Raw genomic sequence first — 20,038 nt, forward strand, 5'->3', positions numbered from 1 at the left:
TAATTGTTCTATAGGGAACAATAATATTTGGCTTTGTTCTTTTTAATACAGTATGGTTGCATTTTTACTTTGAAGACAGTATATTGGGATCTTCTGGCAAATATCTGCACTATCTTTGAGTTTGCTGATAATGATTGACTAATTGAATTTAACATACCATTCTCTTCCTGCTGTTGATTTTAATTTGTGGCTAAGTGAAAGCTTAAGAGTTTTTGGGAGAAGCAGATCAATGTACTCTGTCAATATATATTACAGATTAATTAGTAGGCAACTGCATATCTCCTCATTTAATCAAGTAGCACATTGTCCCTTTTATGAAGTTAGGCATTACCATTAACAAAACAGAATTTAGACATAAAACTCTAATTTTTAGTGGAGTATAAACAAACTTACAGAAAAAACTAGATTTATGATTAACAATTCAGAAATGGTACTGCTTTGTCAGGATTTTTTTTTTCTGCGTGTGGATCATAAAAGAATTACACTAATTTGGCATAAGAGTGCCAAGACATAGTTCAAAAATCAGACACAGATTATTGAAAAAGTTAAGTAGATATGGAACAATTCTAAAATAGAAATTTTACTTAAATTGAAATAATTACTTATATGGAATTCTCTATTTACAGTTACATATTTATCAGCAGTTGCAACTTCAAACTAGCTAGCAAAAATATTAGAGATTAGGTATGCAACTCCTGTTAACTTCTTTGATTGGTCATTCTTTATGCTATAATATATGCAATAATATTTCTAAAATAAATATTTGCCAAGTAGTAAATACATTACAAATAGAGGATCAGATCTGGCAAATGTGTAATCATGCAAATAGTTTACAACAGCCTGCAGAACTGGGCCACAGAGAACTAATACAATGTTAATTGCATTCTTATTGTCTTAAAGCAAGCAAGATTTAGCAGTCAAAGCTTACCATTTTGTATCTGCTATGAGTCAGTATGACAGATTATTTAGACTACTTTTTAAAAAATCAGACATAAGGATGAGTATGTTTGTTCCAGATGTTTTCCTATTGCAATAATTTTTTTTAAAATCACACTTTGTCTTCTGTGTCAATAGTTAGCATCATGCAAACACTGAAGAGTCACATACCCATAACTGCTATCGTGATATGTTGGAGAAAACACATCCATCTCTATAAGGTTGTCATGACCATTTGCAAGGACTGCTTGACTTTCTAATTCTCTATACATAAAGATACAAAAAAATGAAATTAGAGGTGCAATTTCAAATCAAAGAACGGGATGATCCCACAAAAAAGAATATACTAACTCTGTTGTGTAACTTTGTGCAAAACTGAATGTGGGATTTATCTGCCTTGCCTTTCATGCTGTCCTCTGAACTACATGCTGGATTGTATCCTGAAGACACAACGTTATAAGACTGCCTTTCGGTGGTCATTACTCTTTGGTGATCCCTTATTTATGTGCAAGTCTTGAATACAATTCCTGACTGCTGCCTGTGGCAAGGCAGGCTTAAGGACTGTGCAGTGCATAGTGGGGGATGTTGTTTACTTCATGAGGCTGGACCAGGGATGAATAAAAATAGAATTAAAAAAAAATAAAATAATAATAAAACTATAATAATAAAACTGAACTGAGACTATTAAAAGACAGTCTTCTTGCTGGCTATCTGGCACAGCCAGTCAGCAAGAAAAATATGCATAGGGCTGGCTACCAGAGTGAACGGGGATCTCACATTCTGCAAATGACAAAGCACAGCAGCAGGAGAGGCAAAGGAAGCATCAGAGTCTGTGGTTCTCTCAGGGAATAGTGAGGAAATGAGGGAGAGAAATTAAGTAAGTCACTATTATTTTGTTTAGAACCACATATTTCTTTTGTCCTATCTAAAACAGGGAATGATTAACGTGGGGAAAAAAATACTTGGGTCCATTCTTACTTCAATAACTGTGTACCTCTGAAAATGTGAATGATACGCTCAAGGACCATGTGCCAATACTACTGAATTCTGGACTACTGGTGCTTGCCTAAGAGCCAGGAGACAAAATACACAGCATGATCAAATTCCAAGTACTTATGGTGACAGCAAGGGATATTTGAACAGGAAAGATGCCAGAGGGATCAAGCAAAAATCTAAAGCAAGACACTATTGACATCAAAGAAAGCTTATAAGCATATGGGCTTGGTGTTTTAGGATTCAAACAGATACTCAGTGAGAACCTGACAGTAAGAGAATGTCAGACGGCAACAGAACTTTTTTGAGTTTAGTATCTGAAAAAAATACCTAATTTCTAATGTCTGTATATAATGATCCTGTAATTACAGCATGTCAATTTTTCAAATGCATTCATGCTGTCAGCAATCAGAGTCCTGTTTCTTCAGCTTGCAGATCAGCAATGTGAGCATAGTGCTTAACAGGGTCTTCAGAAGAGCAGGACTTCAACTCCATCCCCAGTTTCTGCCTTTATTTTGTACCATGCACCTTCTCAAAGGAGTAACATCTCTAATCAAGTCAATGTGTGAAAACCTGGAAGACTTACAGATCAGAACAATTTGAATTTTATTAAACAAGGCACTGTTTTAGTGGGTGGAATGTGTAAAATAGGTGGTTTGAGCACTTTAACCTCCAGCAACACTGTGCTTTTGCAGACAATCAATCAGCCTCTACACAAATTGATTTAAAACCTCCCAGGAAACTATCAACACCCTTTCCACATCTTAATCAATAGTGAAGGCAATTGGATCTTTGGCAGTCCACCCCAATAATGACACATGTATGTTCATCACACTTTAGGAGTTTCTAAAGTCTCCACATTCTAAAATGAACTTTGAATCAAGTTTACAGAACACTTTTGAAGTAACACATACCAGGAAATATTTTGTCTATACTATTTCTGAGGTATTCCATACCTTAATATTCCATATTAAATCCCTCCAAATGCTAAAATATTTTCTAGTAATCAAGTATTTCTTCAATCAATACTGTATTTTTTTCGTGGTAAAATAAGTAGCTAAGTAGCTGAATACAGTAATGTTCCTATGACTCCACATGTAATACTAAGTGGTAAAAGAAAACCAAGATGTTTAAACTATGAAAAATATGTTAGTTTCTTGGCTAGTTTCTATAAAAAATTCACAGTCCATCATACAAAATGCAGCCATCTTTCAAATGAGGTATTTTTTGTAGCAAATCTAGTAAGAAAAAGCAAAGCTCTTCTTTGATTCACTGGCACATTAGCACAGATTCTGAATAAAGTTACGTAATATTCTCAGAGATTTATTCCTTGATTGGAATATGTAAATTTCCCTTTGCCAACAAATTGATCTTTTATAGTCAATGACTGAAAGTAACGAGATACTTCCATGGAAATGCACTAAGAGATGCTACCAGCTTATTTTTATCTACAAATGTGTGAGTTCTAATATAGAACTCATAGAACTCATAATGTATTTTTCCTGTGTGCATCTCTAACATTCATAATTGACTGTGCATTAGAAAAATCTGCACATTCAATATTTAACAGAGAGAGCATTTAAAGAAGTTATTTACTATGTATTTTTAAATATCAGTAATTTAGATCCTACTAGACCTCAAAGTCATGAGAATGTTACTACTGATATGGTAATCAAGAAATCATTGCTAAAACTAGTTGCTGAATAAAAGCTTAAAGCTCAATCATAATAAAAAACCCACTAATATTTAATTACTAAATGATCTTTGATCATATTCAGACATCTGACATGTAGTCATATATTTACATGACTTTGGTTGTTCAACCAGTTATTCAAAGAACAAAATGCAAAAATTCTGATTTCTTCAGAAGTTCATATTATTCTCTAGTGCCAGCTCTCCTCCAGCAGATCTATTTGCTCTACAAATGAACCTAACTTACATCTGGCTAGGGAACGGTCAAATAGTAAAGATCATTAAATGTTCAAGGAAAGGTCCTGCAGACAGCAGGAAACCTACAGGAAATCTTCTACTACTGGCTTGGGTTTTTTTTTGTTAATGTAGATTTTACTGATCCCAAATAGAGGGAAGACAATTTCTGCCTCTGCTTGGTAATCTCATTGTCATTTAAAGGCAGCATCAAGATTAAAGAAGCATTCATATAATTCAATTTATTCAAGTTACAGTTTAAGGTCCTCATAAACATATAAGCAAAGAGTATTTTTATATCTAAAAAATGTGAATTGGAGTTTCTGTTGGACATCATTGATCTGTAACCTCACAGTTCATCTTTTTAGCCAGTAACAGTAATGCTTCACACAAATCCATTAGCTCTTGTAGTAGTACTTTGCACAGAGCCAAATTGCAGTATATTCTATTACAAACACAACTGAATCCAATACTATGGACTATATATCTTTTGAAATCACTTTCACTACTACTGCAGAGCAATAGGGACTAAAACCTCCCCCAGGCTTTGGAAATACATCCCTCTCTCCTACATGCACATACACAAACCCAGCCAATTCACTGCCCAGCTATACATAACAGCAAACTGTATGCCATTTTTATGCCACCCATCATCAGTATGAGTCTATACAGCTAGAAAGACAGTTGTGTATCTAGGCTGGCATTCACATTCTCTACCTCTAAATGGCTGCCATCTAAGTCAAAATAATAAAAGAAGAGAGAAGGAAAAAAAGTCCCTACAATAAGCATAAACTAAATATTGCTAAAGAGGAGACAAACTTCTTTTAGTCCAAGAAAAGGGTGAAGGAAGAGACCTACCACAAAATTGTTAATATAGTTGATACTGAGCCTGAAAATCACACTCAGTAGAGAACCTTAACCAAAAGGGGAAAAATTAATGACAAATAAGAGGGGTTCTACGCCTCCAGAGTTCCAACCAAGTAAGACTACAAGAAAAACTACTGCCATAGGGCTCTGTCAGTTTTTACATTAAATTTTTACATTTTACCTCATTCACAAGTGTTCAAAACTTGAACAGCCAAAATACCCTTAGGTTTTCATCAGAAATGTTTAAAAGATGAAAATATTTTACTCTGCAAAAAATACTTAAGGTTGGAAGTGGCATTCTCATTCATGTAGTTCTACACCTTTATAAAGACAATCAAAACATATACGGCAAGAGAAGCAAACATCAAAGACCTTACCCATCTACTTAAGATTAATTACTCTCAGGAAAACATCAAACATCTTTTCCCCCCACTACAAACTTATTTGTTCTATAAGCAAATTCTTTCTTAAAGTACTAAACTGTTTGAATATAATAATGAAATCTCTTCAGTGGAATGCTGTTGCACAGTGCTTATGTCTCAAACAGCACAGGAGAGTCCAAGAAAGCTAAGAGAAGGAATAGCCATTTCAAACTGTCTAACAGAGGAGTTGCCTGAAATATTTATGGCAACAAAAACTACTTAGAAGAGAATCCTAAGGTCATGTATGTTTTAAATTGGTCAAAAATCATCTTTACTTTGCTATTAAACATAATTTAAAGGGTGATTGATTGAGTGCTGATTGAGTGTTACATGAGTACTAATTAATCACTGTTGGTAAATTCAGCTTTGTGCCAGTAAGTCCTACCAATTTTTAATAGGTTATTCTGCATCTAAAAAAGCTAGTGTCACTCTTCATATTAGCTGCTTCTTTCCTAGAGCCAGTTATCAATGACAAATATATCATTACACTGGAACCGAGTTCTCTTTTGTCTCACCAAATCTAGCACCTTTAAAAATACCTAGCTTCACATAAGTATTTCTTTAAAGGTACCAAGTACAAGAGTTAAAACTATTACTTAATGTTATTTGACATTTGATCTGTATGACAGTACATATTTGACACATTTCTGGCAGGCAAGGCAAAAGTCACAGATTATGAAAAGGAAGGAAAACGCTTGTCTGGAAAACTTAATATACTCTAATTACTCTGGAATAGGACTGTAAGGGGGAAGAGTGCCACTGAAGATTTTAGAGAGAGGACATATTTTTCAGGACTGAAAACTTTTTCAGTTTTGCTTGCTGAATGAGAATTTTTTGCTGCGGATCAACTGTCATTAAGTTAAATGTTTTCTTTAGCATTGCCACAGTCTGTAGTAGTACCTAAGTAATTACCTGCTTTCCAGAGGTGCATTACTGCCAAGCACCCAGCTGTCCTGCAGCTGGACTGACTCAGGTGTGGTTTGCAGCTCGGCGGGCAAAGCAGCCGGCGGGGCCGGACTCTGATTCCTCCTATTTGTCAGTGAGTTTCTGTTAAGTGAGGTGATGGATGGGTGATGCTGTGCTGAATGTTGCTTGTGAGAAGGCGGCAAAGGCTGCAGGGTCGACTGGCCTTGGTTATTTGGAGGTTGTTCTAAGAAGAAAGAAAATTAAATTTTGTTATATAACATCTTGGCATTTGCTACAACCAAAGCAGAATGAGAAATTCAATATAATCCTATCATTTAATATATTTGCATATTATTCTATTAGCAGACATTCAGTGACATTCTGTAAGAGCAAGTTTACCCTTGATACACCAAGTTCTAATTAATACACAACAGATGGTAAAATTGCTTTTGGTTTTAATTTGTTTCAGTTTTTTTTTTTAAATCTGGTTTTATTAACACCTACGGAAAATAGCATCTGACAGATCCCCTAATGCCCCTTTAGATTTCAGCTTTTTTTAACAAACCAACCCTGAAATTAAATGGGTAATTTCAGTAGAACACAAAGGTTTTCAAAATGTATATAATCCCTATAATTATTTAATGGAGTTTTTAAGCTTTATTTAACTGCAATAAATTATTACAAGCTAGCTGCTAAACAGCAGTAGACTACTCTAGTTTAGTGCATTTCAAATAAGGCAGATCTGCACTATGATCTGCTAATAGATGCTAAGTATTCTTTAGCAGAAGGTCACTCTGTGAAGCAGATGTTGCTTCATGGATATTTAACAGACTGATTCACATCTGATTACAACGTCAGAAGACTCATATACTTAATGACCGTCACATCCATTAGAACACACACAGAACAGATTTTCCAATTTCACACCATGCAATATAAATACAGCTTGGAGGAAGTCACAGGTGATGAGAGAGTCAGGCCATGGAAACAAAAGGAAATATTTTCTGACTTAACCAAAGCACACAACACCCATAAAGCTTAAACTCAAAACCTCAGAACAGCAAAACCTACAATCAAATCTTCCATCAATGTTAGGTTTTCACAATCTGTTCCATAAAATCACTGGCAAATAAGTCATAAATATAAGACAAACCTTTTACAGCACAATGCACACAAAACTAAAGAAACCTTGACACTTAATTAAGTACAATTTAGCAACGACCGATGATATCTAAATATGTAACATTTAACAATTATGTAATTAAAATTGCAATCTATTTCTTACACTAATGTAGCAGAACACAATAATATAAATGCAAGTGTTAAGTAGAGGAGAAGATACGGGACATGCACTTTTCTCACAGTGCAAAAGCTTTCAGGTAGTTTTTAATTAGCTTCTTGCTTTCCAAAAGCAATTCCCTTTTGGAACTGGTTATAATTTTAAATTGTTACAAACTCAAAAGTAAAACTCTGGTACAGAGAACACAGGAAAAGTATTTCTGTTGAAACAAATGTTTCCAATAACTTACAGGTGACTGCTACAAAATTAACTTAACTGTGAGCAATTTCCGAGGTTGTGAACATAAGACAACATGAAAATGTTAACAAATAGACTTAAACAGAAAAAACAAGTCTTTGGAATAATTTCCTTTCGGAGAACCACATTGTTCTTTCCAGTGATTTTTGTGTAGTCAACATGACTTTTGTTGCAAACAACAGCAATGCTGAATCCCTCATTAAAAGATATATTAAAAAAAAACCCAAACAAAACCAAAACAAAACCAAACAGCATTTATACTGCCACTGAGATTTTAACACAAAATCCCTAATGTATTAATGCAAAATTCCAGTCCAGGTAGGATACAACTGATAAGCTTTATCTTCACCAACACTGACACAAAGGCTGTCACTGCATGTGATTACAATCACTATCAAGGGCTTTAAGCCACATTTGAACAAGCCAGCTAAAGAAAGTTAACAGACCAACACTAGAGCAAAGAATTTTCCCCATATCTATGTAAAATTTTATCTGATTTAGACAACAAGCTATTTATCAGCTTATGCAAAATTAACTGTGGCCTTATATTTTGTAATACATAGGTGCATGTGTATATAAAAAATATATATGTGCACATGTCTGTTTAAGTATTTACACAAATGTATATGCAAATATATGTTATTAATTAAATTACAAAAATTACAGAAAAATAGCAGGTAGAATGAAGTAATTCACATTAATTTATTTTAATCTGATAGATAAATCAATTAAAATTGTTCTTAGGATCAGACTTTTCTTTTTTAAACCCCTTTTTGACTCTCCTACCAGCCTAGCCTTTTTGGACAGTTTTGCCATGATCAGTGCAAAATCCTCTTCCACTGCATCTCCTACCAGCTGAAATGTTATCCTGACATCCCTCTTGTTCATTAATTTCTCTTCTCATTTACAATTTCTGCTGAAAATCAATCTTTCAGTATATCATTTTTAGTACTAAAGGTCTTGCAGCATTCTCTGCTAAAGACAAAGTAGAGGATTGATCATCATTGCTCTCTTGCTTAAAAGAGGGTGTAAGTGCCAGGCTTGTCTCAGGTAGATGTCAAACTTTCCCACACACTCTACCTCATGAGGGAAGATGGATAGTGAAGGTTCTGTAAAGGGTATTTATATACACTCCACAAATAAATGCACAGATTTAAGCATTACTCTGAAAATATGCTAGAAGAATGAAATTGGATTACTCAGGCCATAGACCAGCTATGCAGGCCACTATTTAAGATTTAGATTATTTCCCTATAAATTTACTGTGAACCAAAAGGTCCTTCTGCTATATAACATAGAAACATTACTGACACTGAAGATACAGAGCAACATATAACAGAAATTAAGAGATGCTAGAAGGGAGCTAGAATGCCATAGCAAGTGCGATTTCACAAAGATCACTTGTCTTCCAGTCCCATTTTCTCTCTCTACAGAATGTTGACAAGTGACAACTTTCTTGTGTCTGATGGTGGCTCCAATTGGCAGGAAATCTACAGCTTCCTCAAAATCAAAAATGCCTGAAAAATCTGGAGTGATTTACTTCTTTTCTAATTGTGCAAAAGCTACAGGTAGAGTTGCATTTAACAAGGTTAGATTTTCCATAAATCAACAGAGCTAAAATCTATACTGCTGTAAATTTACCCAGTTCTACACTGTCATTGTGAATGAGAGATCACTGAGGACTGCTTTTTGGATCTTTTCTCCAACCTGGCAGATTTCCCCAATACACAGTTCTTCTGATTGCTGCACAATTTCTAACAAAACCCTAATGTTGCACCACTGATTTGTGAGGAAGAGAGAATCATCACAATAGTAATGTTTTGAACGCCATTCTTAAGCTGGAGCCAGATTTCCATTTTTACTCTTTTAAGGAGTTAAAAGTTAAAGAAGAATTTTCAGCATTACTGAGGCTTTCACACAAAGCTATCAGTCTTACGGAGTAAGAACCTCGCAACATCCCTGTAACTGAAAATATTCTCACTGTACATGCAGGGAACCTGAGACATGTATGTTTAGTGATTCACACTGCTCTCCTGAAAAATCAGCATTACTGCCAGAATAGTTCCAGTTTTCCAGTTTCCTTGCTTTTCCTACTTAAGAAGTTTATAAGGAGAGTGGCATGATACAATATGTACTTCATAAAATCTGCAGCACTGGACACTACTCCCTGTAATAACAGCCCTCCATGTGCCACAATATTGAGTGTCAGGACTCTGTAACTCCACTTTCCTCCCTATCAACCATTGCAGTTCTAGAGGGAAATACATTTTCTCTTGCTTACTGAAAAGACAGCAGCCCTGGGACTTGGCCAGCTCCCTCACAACAAACTGCTTATTAGAAGAAAAAGCATTCAAATCTGATAAAGAACAATTGGGCTGAAATGCTTAAAAACTATTCCAGAGAGATACACTTGCTTTGCTATAAATTGGATTTTAAATGCTATCTTAATTGATTTAATCTAAATGGGAATGTCTAATTTACACTAAAATTAAGCAGATATGGGTAAGTACAGGTAGGCTTAGGTCTAAAGATGTAAAGTTTTAATTATAACTTTCCTTTTTCGTTTAGACCTTAATAACTGTAGAGCAATCCCGTTCATCTTCAAGAGAAGATTTCTGCAGTAAGAAGTAAACACAAACTGGTCCAGCAACCAGTGTGTCAAAGATCTTCAGGTGCAACAAACCAACCCCACACTTCTAAGGCATTTGTTGAGTAACTCAACATCAGATAATTATGTATGTGAACATATGCACAGAAATTAGAAAAGTCACATGAAATTGGGTAGAAAACTGTCCTACTAGAGTTACATGATTTTTCCAAAACATATTTAAAACGTTATTTACCCTAGGGAATCACAGGGACGCAAAGCAGCCATTTCAATTGCAGAGGTAAATTATATGCAGCTCCGTAGCCTTTTACAAAACATTTTTGTCATTTATTTTTCAAATTTAATTAATTTTATAATTTAACTGTTACAGAATTTGAACAGCATAGGAAGGAGAGACATTTATGACACCTACAGCTATGTGGGGAAAGGGGGTAATTCAGAGGCAGAAAAGCAGACCAAGTATCCATAAAAAAAAGTAATTTGTTTGATATTTTGTGTGGTAGTCTTTCTATAACAGATAGATCATTGAGACTTGTCAGCTAGCTACTCATCTAAGAAAAAGAGGTAATTTCCATTTGGTAAGGATTAGGCTTTTAAACAGTGTATAACTAATATGAACTTAGAATTCCCATGACAAACAAAAAAGCAAAGTCTTCCATTATGATATAAACATTTCAAATGTGAACAAAATGTTATTCAATATCTATGTCTATGAGAGTCTTAATTTTTTCCTAGCCAGGCTGTTCCTTTTCTATTGTCTCTTCAGAAAAGTCTCTGCCATGGTAAACGAAATATCCATAATAAATACTAGAATTAAGAATCTGGAATAGACTGAATGTTTTAGAAAACGCATGAAATGTTTAGAAAACTTTAAAAAAATACAACTTTTTGTTTGCAGGTCACTGGTCCCTGGTCTGCTAGCCCTTGATTGTCTAGCAGCAAAAAGTAATTTCTATAAGAATGGGTTTGACTTCCTCAATAAAACCCTTCAATGGACTTGAAATTTTACCTAATTGACATTTGGTCATATCTCCAAAAGTACTGTAAGCAGTAGTGGGATTTACCTCAGAAGTCCCTGCAAATTGAAAAGAGTGGGTATTATGGCTTAATTATTTCTAGAGCTCCCAAAGGAGCTCTTTTTTTCAGAGGTAAGACAGGCTACCTGCACTACTCTGGCCATGGCTGCAGGGATCCTGCAGGCAAGTAAAACAAATCACTCCATAAGTCTCTCATCTGGGAGCACCTTCCATGAGAAGCCACATTTAATTAATGAAAACATAAAGAAGGTTATGTGTTCAGAAAAAAAATTGAGTATTTAAGTGTTCACTTGTAATTAGGCAGATCTGTCTTTTGAATGAACCACTGCTTCAGTTCAGTTTTTCCTGCCAGGATGTGTGAGGCTCAAAGCTTCCTTTCTGATAATTTACTACAAGCCATAGGGGTAATTTAAGACAAGTTGCTGTATGTGTTTATTTTGTGGTTAATCACAAGTATTTGCTTAGTCTTATTCACATCCAAATTGGCTCTGCTCTGACAAATGCTTTAAGGATCCAAGCCACACACTCAACCTAGGGACTGAGGTGACAGACTGCCTACCATCAGAGTCCTTTCACTCTGATTTGTTGTCAGCTTGCCCATCCTTTTCTGCTTGGTTTATACATAATGGACATAGAGACGGAAACAGAATTAACTCATAGCCACTGTTGCTGACTTCCTCCTGTGCTCCTGTGCTAGATACATGGTGACAGGCATAAGAAGAAGTGACAAGGACACTTTGATCTATATATGCACCTTGTGTATGCTATTATAATATAAAAGGGGCAAAAGTCAAACAAGTAGCTTGATCAAAGTGGGCCAGTGTTTGTCTCCTCATCAGTACAATGCCTGTAGGGTCTGAAAACCTGTCAAGCTATCTGGGACTGAGAAACTACCAGTGAATTTCATGCAGGATAAGCTCTGAAAGATTGAATTGCCTTGCTCATGATTCTAAATTTGGGAGAAATAATAAAGGAAACCTTAATTTTGTCATTTTCCTTTAGATTGCAACATGAATATACTTTTTAAAGACAAATAAAGACTTCTGTCCCGAAAGGGAAGAAAGACTTAATTGACTGTGGAGAAACTCAAAATGATCCCATAGTTCTCATGTGGTGTCTAAGAGCAGATGATGAGTGGAGAGAAGTAGCTGGAACTCCCTGGAGGGCAGTAGGAGTCCCTAACATGCAACATTGATGTTTAAACCACAAAGTACATGTTGATATTTTCCCACATGCTATAAGGATACTGTTCTTTACCAGTTAAATATACACAGGAATACAAGAAACAAGTTGTACAAAATAACCACAAGCTTTAGGAACTGAAGAAAAATATTTTTACCAATGCCTTTTGGCTTGTGTTATCTACAGGAGCGTTACATTTCCAGTTAAAAGTACACTTCTAACTTTGTCTTTCTATTTCACATCCATTGAGCATAATATTTCCCCCTCTACATCTTCATACTGATAATACCTGTACATTCTCAGCTGTTTTATAATTCAGCTCTCCCAAATGTTTTATAACCTTGTTGCAGAAATAGAAAGCACCGTTACTAATCTATCCCCAAAAACTTTGTAAAGAATATGAACTGAGCTTTAAACTTATTTGAAAGGCACTTTTTTTTGACCCTGATATTTTTAGTATAAACAAGCTGAAAAGCTGTACCCTGTATGATATGTGACCCTATGAAGACAGATAACATAACTTTCTATTTTATGACATTTACTTTGAAAATCTGATTAAGATAGATGTCTCCAGTTTGTTATTCTTCAATGTCATGTTGTCACAGTTCCCATCAGCAAGATGCTTTAAAGCTTTTCGATTAATATTGTATGCCAGAACTGAAATTACATCCTTTGTCGTTTAGTTCTTAATGGTGCAAGTGATATCTATCAAGTAGTGTTTTATGAAGCATGTGTGATTTTTATTACAGGCTGTTTTCACAAATCTTCTTCAGGTCTCATAAAGACTGTTCATGGTTCACAACAAATATGCCTTACATTTAAAATCATGCCAATTCTCAATGGAAAACAAACCTTGAATTTTTCAGCAGGGTTTATCAATAGAATGAAATTCTTACTTAACTTAAATCTGTATATAATCATCTTAATTAGCAAAGCAAAAATATTACTGTAAGCCCCTCCACTCTGCATGAGAACTCTAGAGTAAAAAAACTCTCCGAACAACAAAAAATGTAATAATGTTTTAGTTTCATAAGTAAAGGGTTATGTTTGCCAAATCTTCTAAATGCACTAATATTTAAAATAAAGATGGCACACCGGTAGAACAGAAGATGCAACATTCCACTGTAATCCAAGTACAAAAAGGATCTTAATTTTCAGCATCTATGTTTGTAAAACAAGATCCATATAGTCAAATTTCTTCAATTTACTGGAAATGAGATAGTTAGGGGTAGCTGAGAAGGAATCTTAAGGCTGGCTACTTTTGGTCAACCTGCCATTTAAGCAAAAAATCTGCAGTCAATAAAACTTAGGCCTTAGATGGCACATGAGCAAAACTCATTTTTCTAGTATGTTTTTGTCCAAAGACTTTCTCTTGTTACCTAACAGAGTAAGGCAAATACACTGCAGGAGGAAATCCTGCCCATTGAGAAGAAAGTGGACATTTCTTCCACAGGTGGTGGTGAATGGAAAAATTGCAGGATTTATTTCTGAAAGGTTTATTAAATGTTGTTCACTGTGGGAATGGAACAAGCTCACTTTTAAAGTGCTTTTTTCCATTAGCTGGAATTGATTCTCAAAGCATTCCAACATAAACACCACTCCATTTACCCCTTCAATACATATGTAACACACAGTCAATAGTATGGCAGGCAAAATCTGTTTAATTTAACTGCCATAAAGAGACAATGACTTCTTATCTGGTACCTACATAAGTGCCCAGCTAACAAAAAGTAGTTACCGCATGTGCAGTAAAGAGCTCAGATTTGGAAAACAAATACCATCTCGATCAAGGAAAAACACTGATGTTTCCATGCTTAAGGCAGTCATTTAAAGTAACAAAATAAACTGGACTTTGCTGCTGGTTTTCAACTGAATTGTGGAAGCTTAATCACCTTATGAAAACTGAACCTGAGATACATATTTCAGCTTCACTGAAAAAAGCACTAGTGAAACTAGTTCAGGAAACAATCTTTCTAATAGTGGCCTCTTTATCACCAGAGGGATTTAAGAAGAAAGATGAAAAAAGAAAAACTACAGAAATGCTGCTAAAGTAAATTGAAATTTAACCTGCTGGGGTAACATACTTAGGATTTTGCTTTACAAGAAAATGAAATAAAACAGGATATAAAACCCAGGATGGCAGCTATGCACACAGGATGAATGAGAAGCAATAGTGTACTTCCAATCCTGCTGTTCTCAAATGCCATCTCCTTCCACCCCAGCCTAACCCACACAGTAGTTAGTAGATATACTAATAGACATTTATTTATATTCTTTTTTTAGGACCCGAGGTCTGTAAAACCAAACAAAATCCTCCACTGGTAAAGTGTCATTGACTTATTTCCAACAATTTACCTGGATAGCAAACTGGGAAAAGCTGGTATCACACTGTGAGAAATGAGAAAAGCTTGCTCACTTGAGACACTAAAACGACACTCAGCTTATATTATCCAGAGATTCAAAGTATAATAATGCAGCCTTCAGTGGTGTGCTCCTGATCTGACTTTTCCACAGTGGGGTTCAGATGTTTTGCATGCATGTGGGCTTGGGGTTTTTCCCCTCCACTGCGGTATAGCAGTCTCCCAGAGAAATAGTCTGTGATGAGGGGGACAGGCTTCACTTAGTCATAGTTCTTTTCTAATCAGAGCAGATCTAGCTTCATCTTCATAAATTAAATCATCTTTCATTCTTATTTAGAGTCAGAAGTGAGAAAGTTATGCAATTATTAAAGGCTAACTCATTAGAGAATTGAGATTTCTATTGAAAGAAAACAAAACATGAAACAAAAATGGAGAAGTCCAGCTGAAAGACTTTGTACAGGGAGAAAAATTCAGCTTTCCAAAATGGTGACAGGGGCCTGGAATTAATTTGAAAAACCTTGAAGTACATAGCCAAAACCTGCCTGTAAAACACAGGTGAAATGATTCAGAATATGCCATTTCCCAGGCACTCACCCTGCACCTTATGCTTATAACAAATACAGACAGACACTTAATTTTGACTGCAAAAATTGTGATTTATAAATAAATGTCAAAAAAAATGAACCATGCTTCTGCTGTAAGCTGGGTAAGTTCTACAATGATTCAGTCATAGTGTGGTAATACATGTACTCTCTCACACAGCATGATTAGCTGGAGTTACATGCAGCTCCCACTGCAAAGTCTGATGTATGGCTTCTTAATAGATTTCTTAGCATTTTCAAGAGTTAGATAATATTGGTTCCTATCCAAACTCATTAATCCAGAGTGAGCTTTATGTATGTTTTCCTTTGTCTTCTGATTTTATTTCTTACCACTTCCAAGAAAAACGATTTGCCAAAACTATTTATTTTAGAAGCATAGTTACTACTGTACAGGTTAAGAAAACCTAAACTCTTAAAACTTTTAACCTAAAAAAATACACTCACAAGTCATGATTATGTAATGCTTACAGATGACACAACCAGTGCTGCAAAAGCCCGCCTTTCTGCCCAATAAAAAAAATAGAATTTAAAGGTTCTTTTACTATTAAGCCTGACTTTTACTGACATATGGCTGACATGAAGAAGGAGCAAATTGCTGGTTTTCCTCAAATTCAAGAGCCAGAGGAAAAATTCTGCATTAAATAGGTCAACTGAAATTTTTGTCATGGATTTGCAATAGTTAATGCCATCCCTTGTACATTTTGCAAATTTACAAATCCAAAAGCAGTTTGAAAGGCCGCTAAAATGAGTGCATTATAAACAATTAAATTCTTTACCAATTTCTGCATGCTCAATCCTTGTCCGTACATACAAGGCCATACTAATAAAATCTGAGAAAGATAAGCCAGGAATGGGAAAACACAATATAAAACTTCTAAGCAAAAACAGGAGAGTTTGTTTCATCAGATTTGAAAGAACTCAGATAAGAGGGATTCATGTTTTGCTTTGGAGGAAATGAAAACGGAACAGGGGCAGTGACATGAAAAGAAATCCATGGGGGAAAATTGTAGAATTTCAGAGAAAAGGGGTTGAATGAATAATACACAGAGGAGACCTCACAAAAGTGAGGAGATGAGAGAAAAGTTCTGAGAAAACTGAGAAAGCATATACGGTTTCATTAAAAAAATCATAATAACCACAATTTTACGGAAAACATAAAAGTAAGATGCTTACCCTGGCTTGACTTTAAAAAAGGAATTGAATCCTGGCCTCTAGAGTCAAAGTAAAAATTCTTACAGACTACAGCTTGGGCCTTATAGCAAGAGGGAAATAAAGCAGTAGATCACCAGATGAATTCTTGTCTCTGAATCAATTAATTGATTGGTTATCAAGTATAAGAAATAAGAAGATTATGAAAGACAGGAAAAGAATAGAGAACCAAGCTTCTAAAATAGCTTTTAAATACTTTTTCTCTTAACTGTGTCAAGGAAGAGGAACGCATAATAGGGGGAGGCCTCCACAAGAGCAAACTAAAGAACTATTGTTCTCTAATGACTTTAAATAAGCTTTTTAGGCTTACATGTGAATTAGAATTTTGCTCTTCCTTTTTATGAAAAAAAAAACCCAACAAAACCACTCTTGATTTTAGTAAGATATTATTCTATTCTAATGACAATCAAACCTAGTTAGGTATCAATCAAAAGGACAAATCTACTGCAAAAGATTTCTTAAAAGGTATTCTGGGTTTCCAGTACAGCTGCTTCCCTTTACAGTAGCAAGACTGAGTCATTAACCCTCAAATCAAACCTCAACTTTGAACTGATAAGAGTTAAAAACTACCTGTCAACATGACTGCCTCAGTTCATGTTACTTATCAACAAAACTCTCCCCTACCAAGCACAGCTACAAATTCAGACATATAAGAGGACATGGAGAGTGAGTTAATTAGACATTTGTCTGTATTCACAATTTATTGTGCAAGTCCTGTGAAGGACAGCAGTATGCTGAAGAGTTTAAGCAGACTGTATTGTAATTAATGATAATAAACAATTTTGTTCAATGTTAAACAAAAAGTTAAGGGTGAAAATTCATAATTTTTAGAAGAATTTATAAAATACAGAAAAATGACAAAACCAGTTTTTTTACACTTAAATTCTATATATATTTTCACAAATGAGTGTAGGCTTTGTCTTTCCTGTATGCATTTTCATTATGTCCCAGTTACGTTGCTGCTACAAAGCTACAAAGATTCCAGCAGATGATCTTTCACATCAGTTTCCAGCTAAACTTTACAGCTTTTTGCCTGAACCAAGCTCCTTTAAAAAACATGGCTGATTCACGTCATAGTAAGCTCTTCCTTTTAATAGCATTGCTGTAGTTCTCAGACAGACACTGACAGAACCAATAAAAGGTAGAGAAATCACAGCTCACTACTACCCCCTTTGATTTCAATAGCCAACTAGATAGTATACACAAAAAGATCCCAGAAGAGCAGAGCTAAAGTAATTTTTTTGAAAAGAAAGTTTTCAAAACAATGGCAAATACACACAAATAAGCACAAAGAATATCACCACCATGGTGCAGTGATATGTGATGAAATCTCCCATATACCCTTAGAAAATGCAAGCTGAATTAATCCCATGATACTTCTGACTTACGAGTAACTTTGGCAGCAAAAGAGATGTTGATGCCTCTTCTAGGATAAGCAAAGGCTAAAAAAATGATTTATTACAATTTTATGTTCTTCTGGTAGCATTATTAATTCCAAATAATATTTAGTTCCTAAAAAAAGATTTATCTGAAACCTCCTAATAGTAACCTGATTTCTACATATGCAGAATTTGTGTTTCAAATTACTTAATGTAGAGGAAGTGTGTAAACACCCTTTAAACCTAACAGCTGTCATTTCACTCGTAACAAATTTGGCAAAAGCATTTTGTAGGTATGCTGGGAGAGCACTTGCAAAGACAGCTTGCTCACCATGTAACACTGCTGATTTATGAAGCAAGCTATGCCCCAGTCAAGTGGGACACGATTTTACACAGGCACAGAGCCAGCAGAGATCTGAATGACTGGACTCCCTGAAAGCCTGCTGCCTTCCACTTATGGGGAAAAACCCCTCTATTTCTAGCATAATCACACCCTCTCCACCTAAACATGTTTCCCAGGTCCATTTTCTGCCTAAACTATAATATAGGAAAATACCTTTCTTTTTGTCTTCTGCTGAAACTGCAACACTGGTGACAAGGAACCCGTGTGTGGGGGTGGTATGTGCTTGCAAGGGAAGCAGATGGTCTCAAGCTGAGAAGTCTGGTATTTAACATGCTTTTATAACTAGCACTGGGGGCTAAAACCAAACATTTCAGGAGGAAGAATTGTTTCATGGTAAGATTGCAGCAGAGCATGTCAGGAAATCACTTTTTTTATTTCTGGCATAGCCAGTGGTGTGATCACAAGCAACCGAGAGCCTTTGTATGTCCAGTGGTCTTGTTGCTGAAATCAATTATGTACACAACAGCTCTCTGCTGCTCCTGAAATGGTAGATGTTCTATGTGTAAATGTCCTCTGCTCTTAGAACACATTTACAGTGAGAAGTGCACAGACAAATGTGTTTGCAGAGAGGTGGAGGAAGGGTAGGCTTTGTGTTCTGCTGAGGGGTGACTCCACACTGCTGCCAGATTGGGGAATGGGAAGGGATAATCAGAACACTAAATTTTTTTCTGATATAGGTCAAGTTTCCACCACCTGTGCGTAGGGAAGCACATATAACCCATCCTACCTGCTCCCTGCAGAATTCCCTGCAGGCCAATTTCCTGGCTCCATGCAGGTATTAGTGTGAAAATTTCATCTGCACATCCTTACCCAAGGTGCAAGGTTTCACGGGTTACATGTGTCATTACAGGAGAATGTCCTGTCTTCCACAATGATAACCCACCAATCTCACAAACAAGGTAACATTTTTTCATGAAAAGCTACTGGGTTGCTTTATAATCTCAGGTGAATTGAATCTATTAGAGGGATTCACACTTTGGAAATTCAACTCTAAAGAAAATAAATACAAACAAACAGGAAGACTTCGAGGTACATTAGCTGCAAAAATTATCTCAGAAGCAAATGCTTTTAAGAAGCTGCAAACATGTATAATTAGAAGTGTTTTTGAAAGCTGAAAGCCTAAATAGCTGTCAGCAACTTTACCAGCAAGTGTAAGTTATTTACAACAGCAAGCAGACAGATTATCAAGATAACAGAAGCACTGATTAATTGTGTAGCCTAAACTGGCAATGAAAACAGAGTAGAGCCCTGTATGTGTAAATATTTATTTTTAAATAGGTGTGTTTCAGTTCCAAAATTTCCTCTTTTAATTGTTACCGTTTAATAATAATCATTTAATCAAATTGCTCTTTGAAAATTTTTTTCAAATGTTTAGGAGTAAAAACCTGACTTTGTAGATAGCCTCCTCAAGACTTTTCAAATCTCTGAGTACCACTGAAATACTGAACCAAAACTAAGAGCTATTTTGAGTTGCTAGAACAATTACAAAATAAGATGCTTGCGTGGCAATATTATTCCATAACATCACAAGCTTCAAGCATAGATTTCAAAATATTTTATAGTTCTCAGTAAAATTTGGGTGAAGATCTATTGAATTTTGCTAAGTACAGACTTCTTCATAGCACATTACATGTATTATACACTCTTTAGAGACAAATGGAAAATTTCAAA

At 35.4% G+C, this 20,038-nt stretch overlaps 1 protein-coding gene across 5 annotated transcripts in view; it reads right to left on the reverse strand.

The window, feature by feature from the left end:
- Positions 1 to 20,038, reverse strand: part of TENM3 (teneurin transmembrane protein 3) — a 1,282,397-nt gene that overhangs the window by 130,389 nt on the left and 1,131,970 nt on the right. For 4 of the 5 annotated variants that reach the window (XM_021548380.2, XM_021549050.2, XM_021548299.2 and 1 more), the window contains one exon: positions 6,057 to 6,294. In XM_021548380.2, the coding sequence (XP_021404055.2) occupies positions 6,057 to 6,294 (238 nt within the window). Of the gene's footprint in view, positions 1 to 1,107; positions 1,201 to 6,056; positions 6,295 to 20,038 lie in introns of all 5 variants that reach the window. The other variant, XM_021546285.2, reaches the window with a different exon arrangement.

Source organism: Lonchura striata, chromosome 4 (assembly GCF_046129695.1).
Source record: "Lonchura striata isolate bLonStr1 chromosome 4, bLonStr1.mat, whole genome shotgun sequence".
NCBI lineage: Eukaryota > Metazoa > Chordata > Aves > Passeriformes > Estrildidae > Lonchura > Lonchura striata.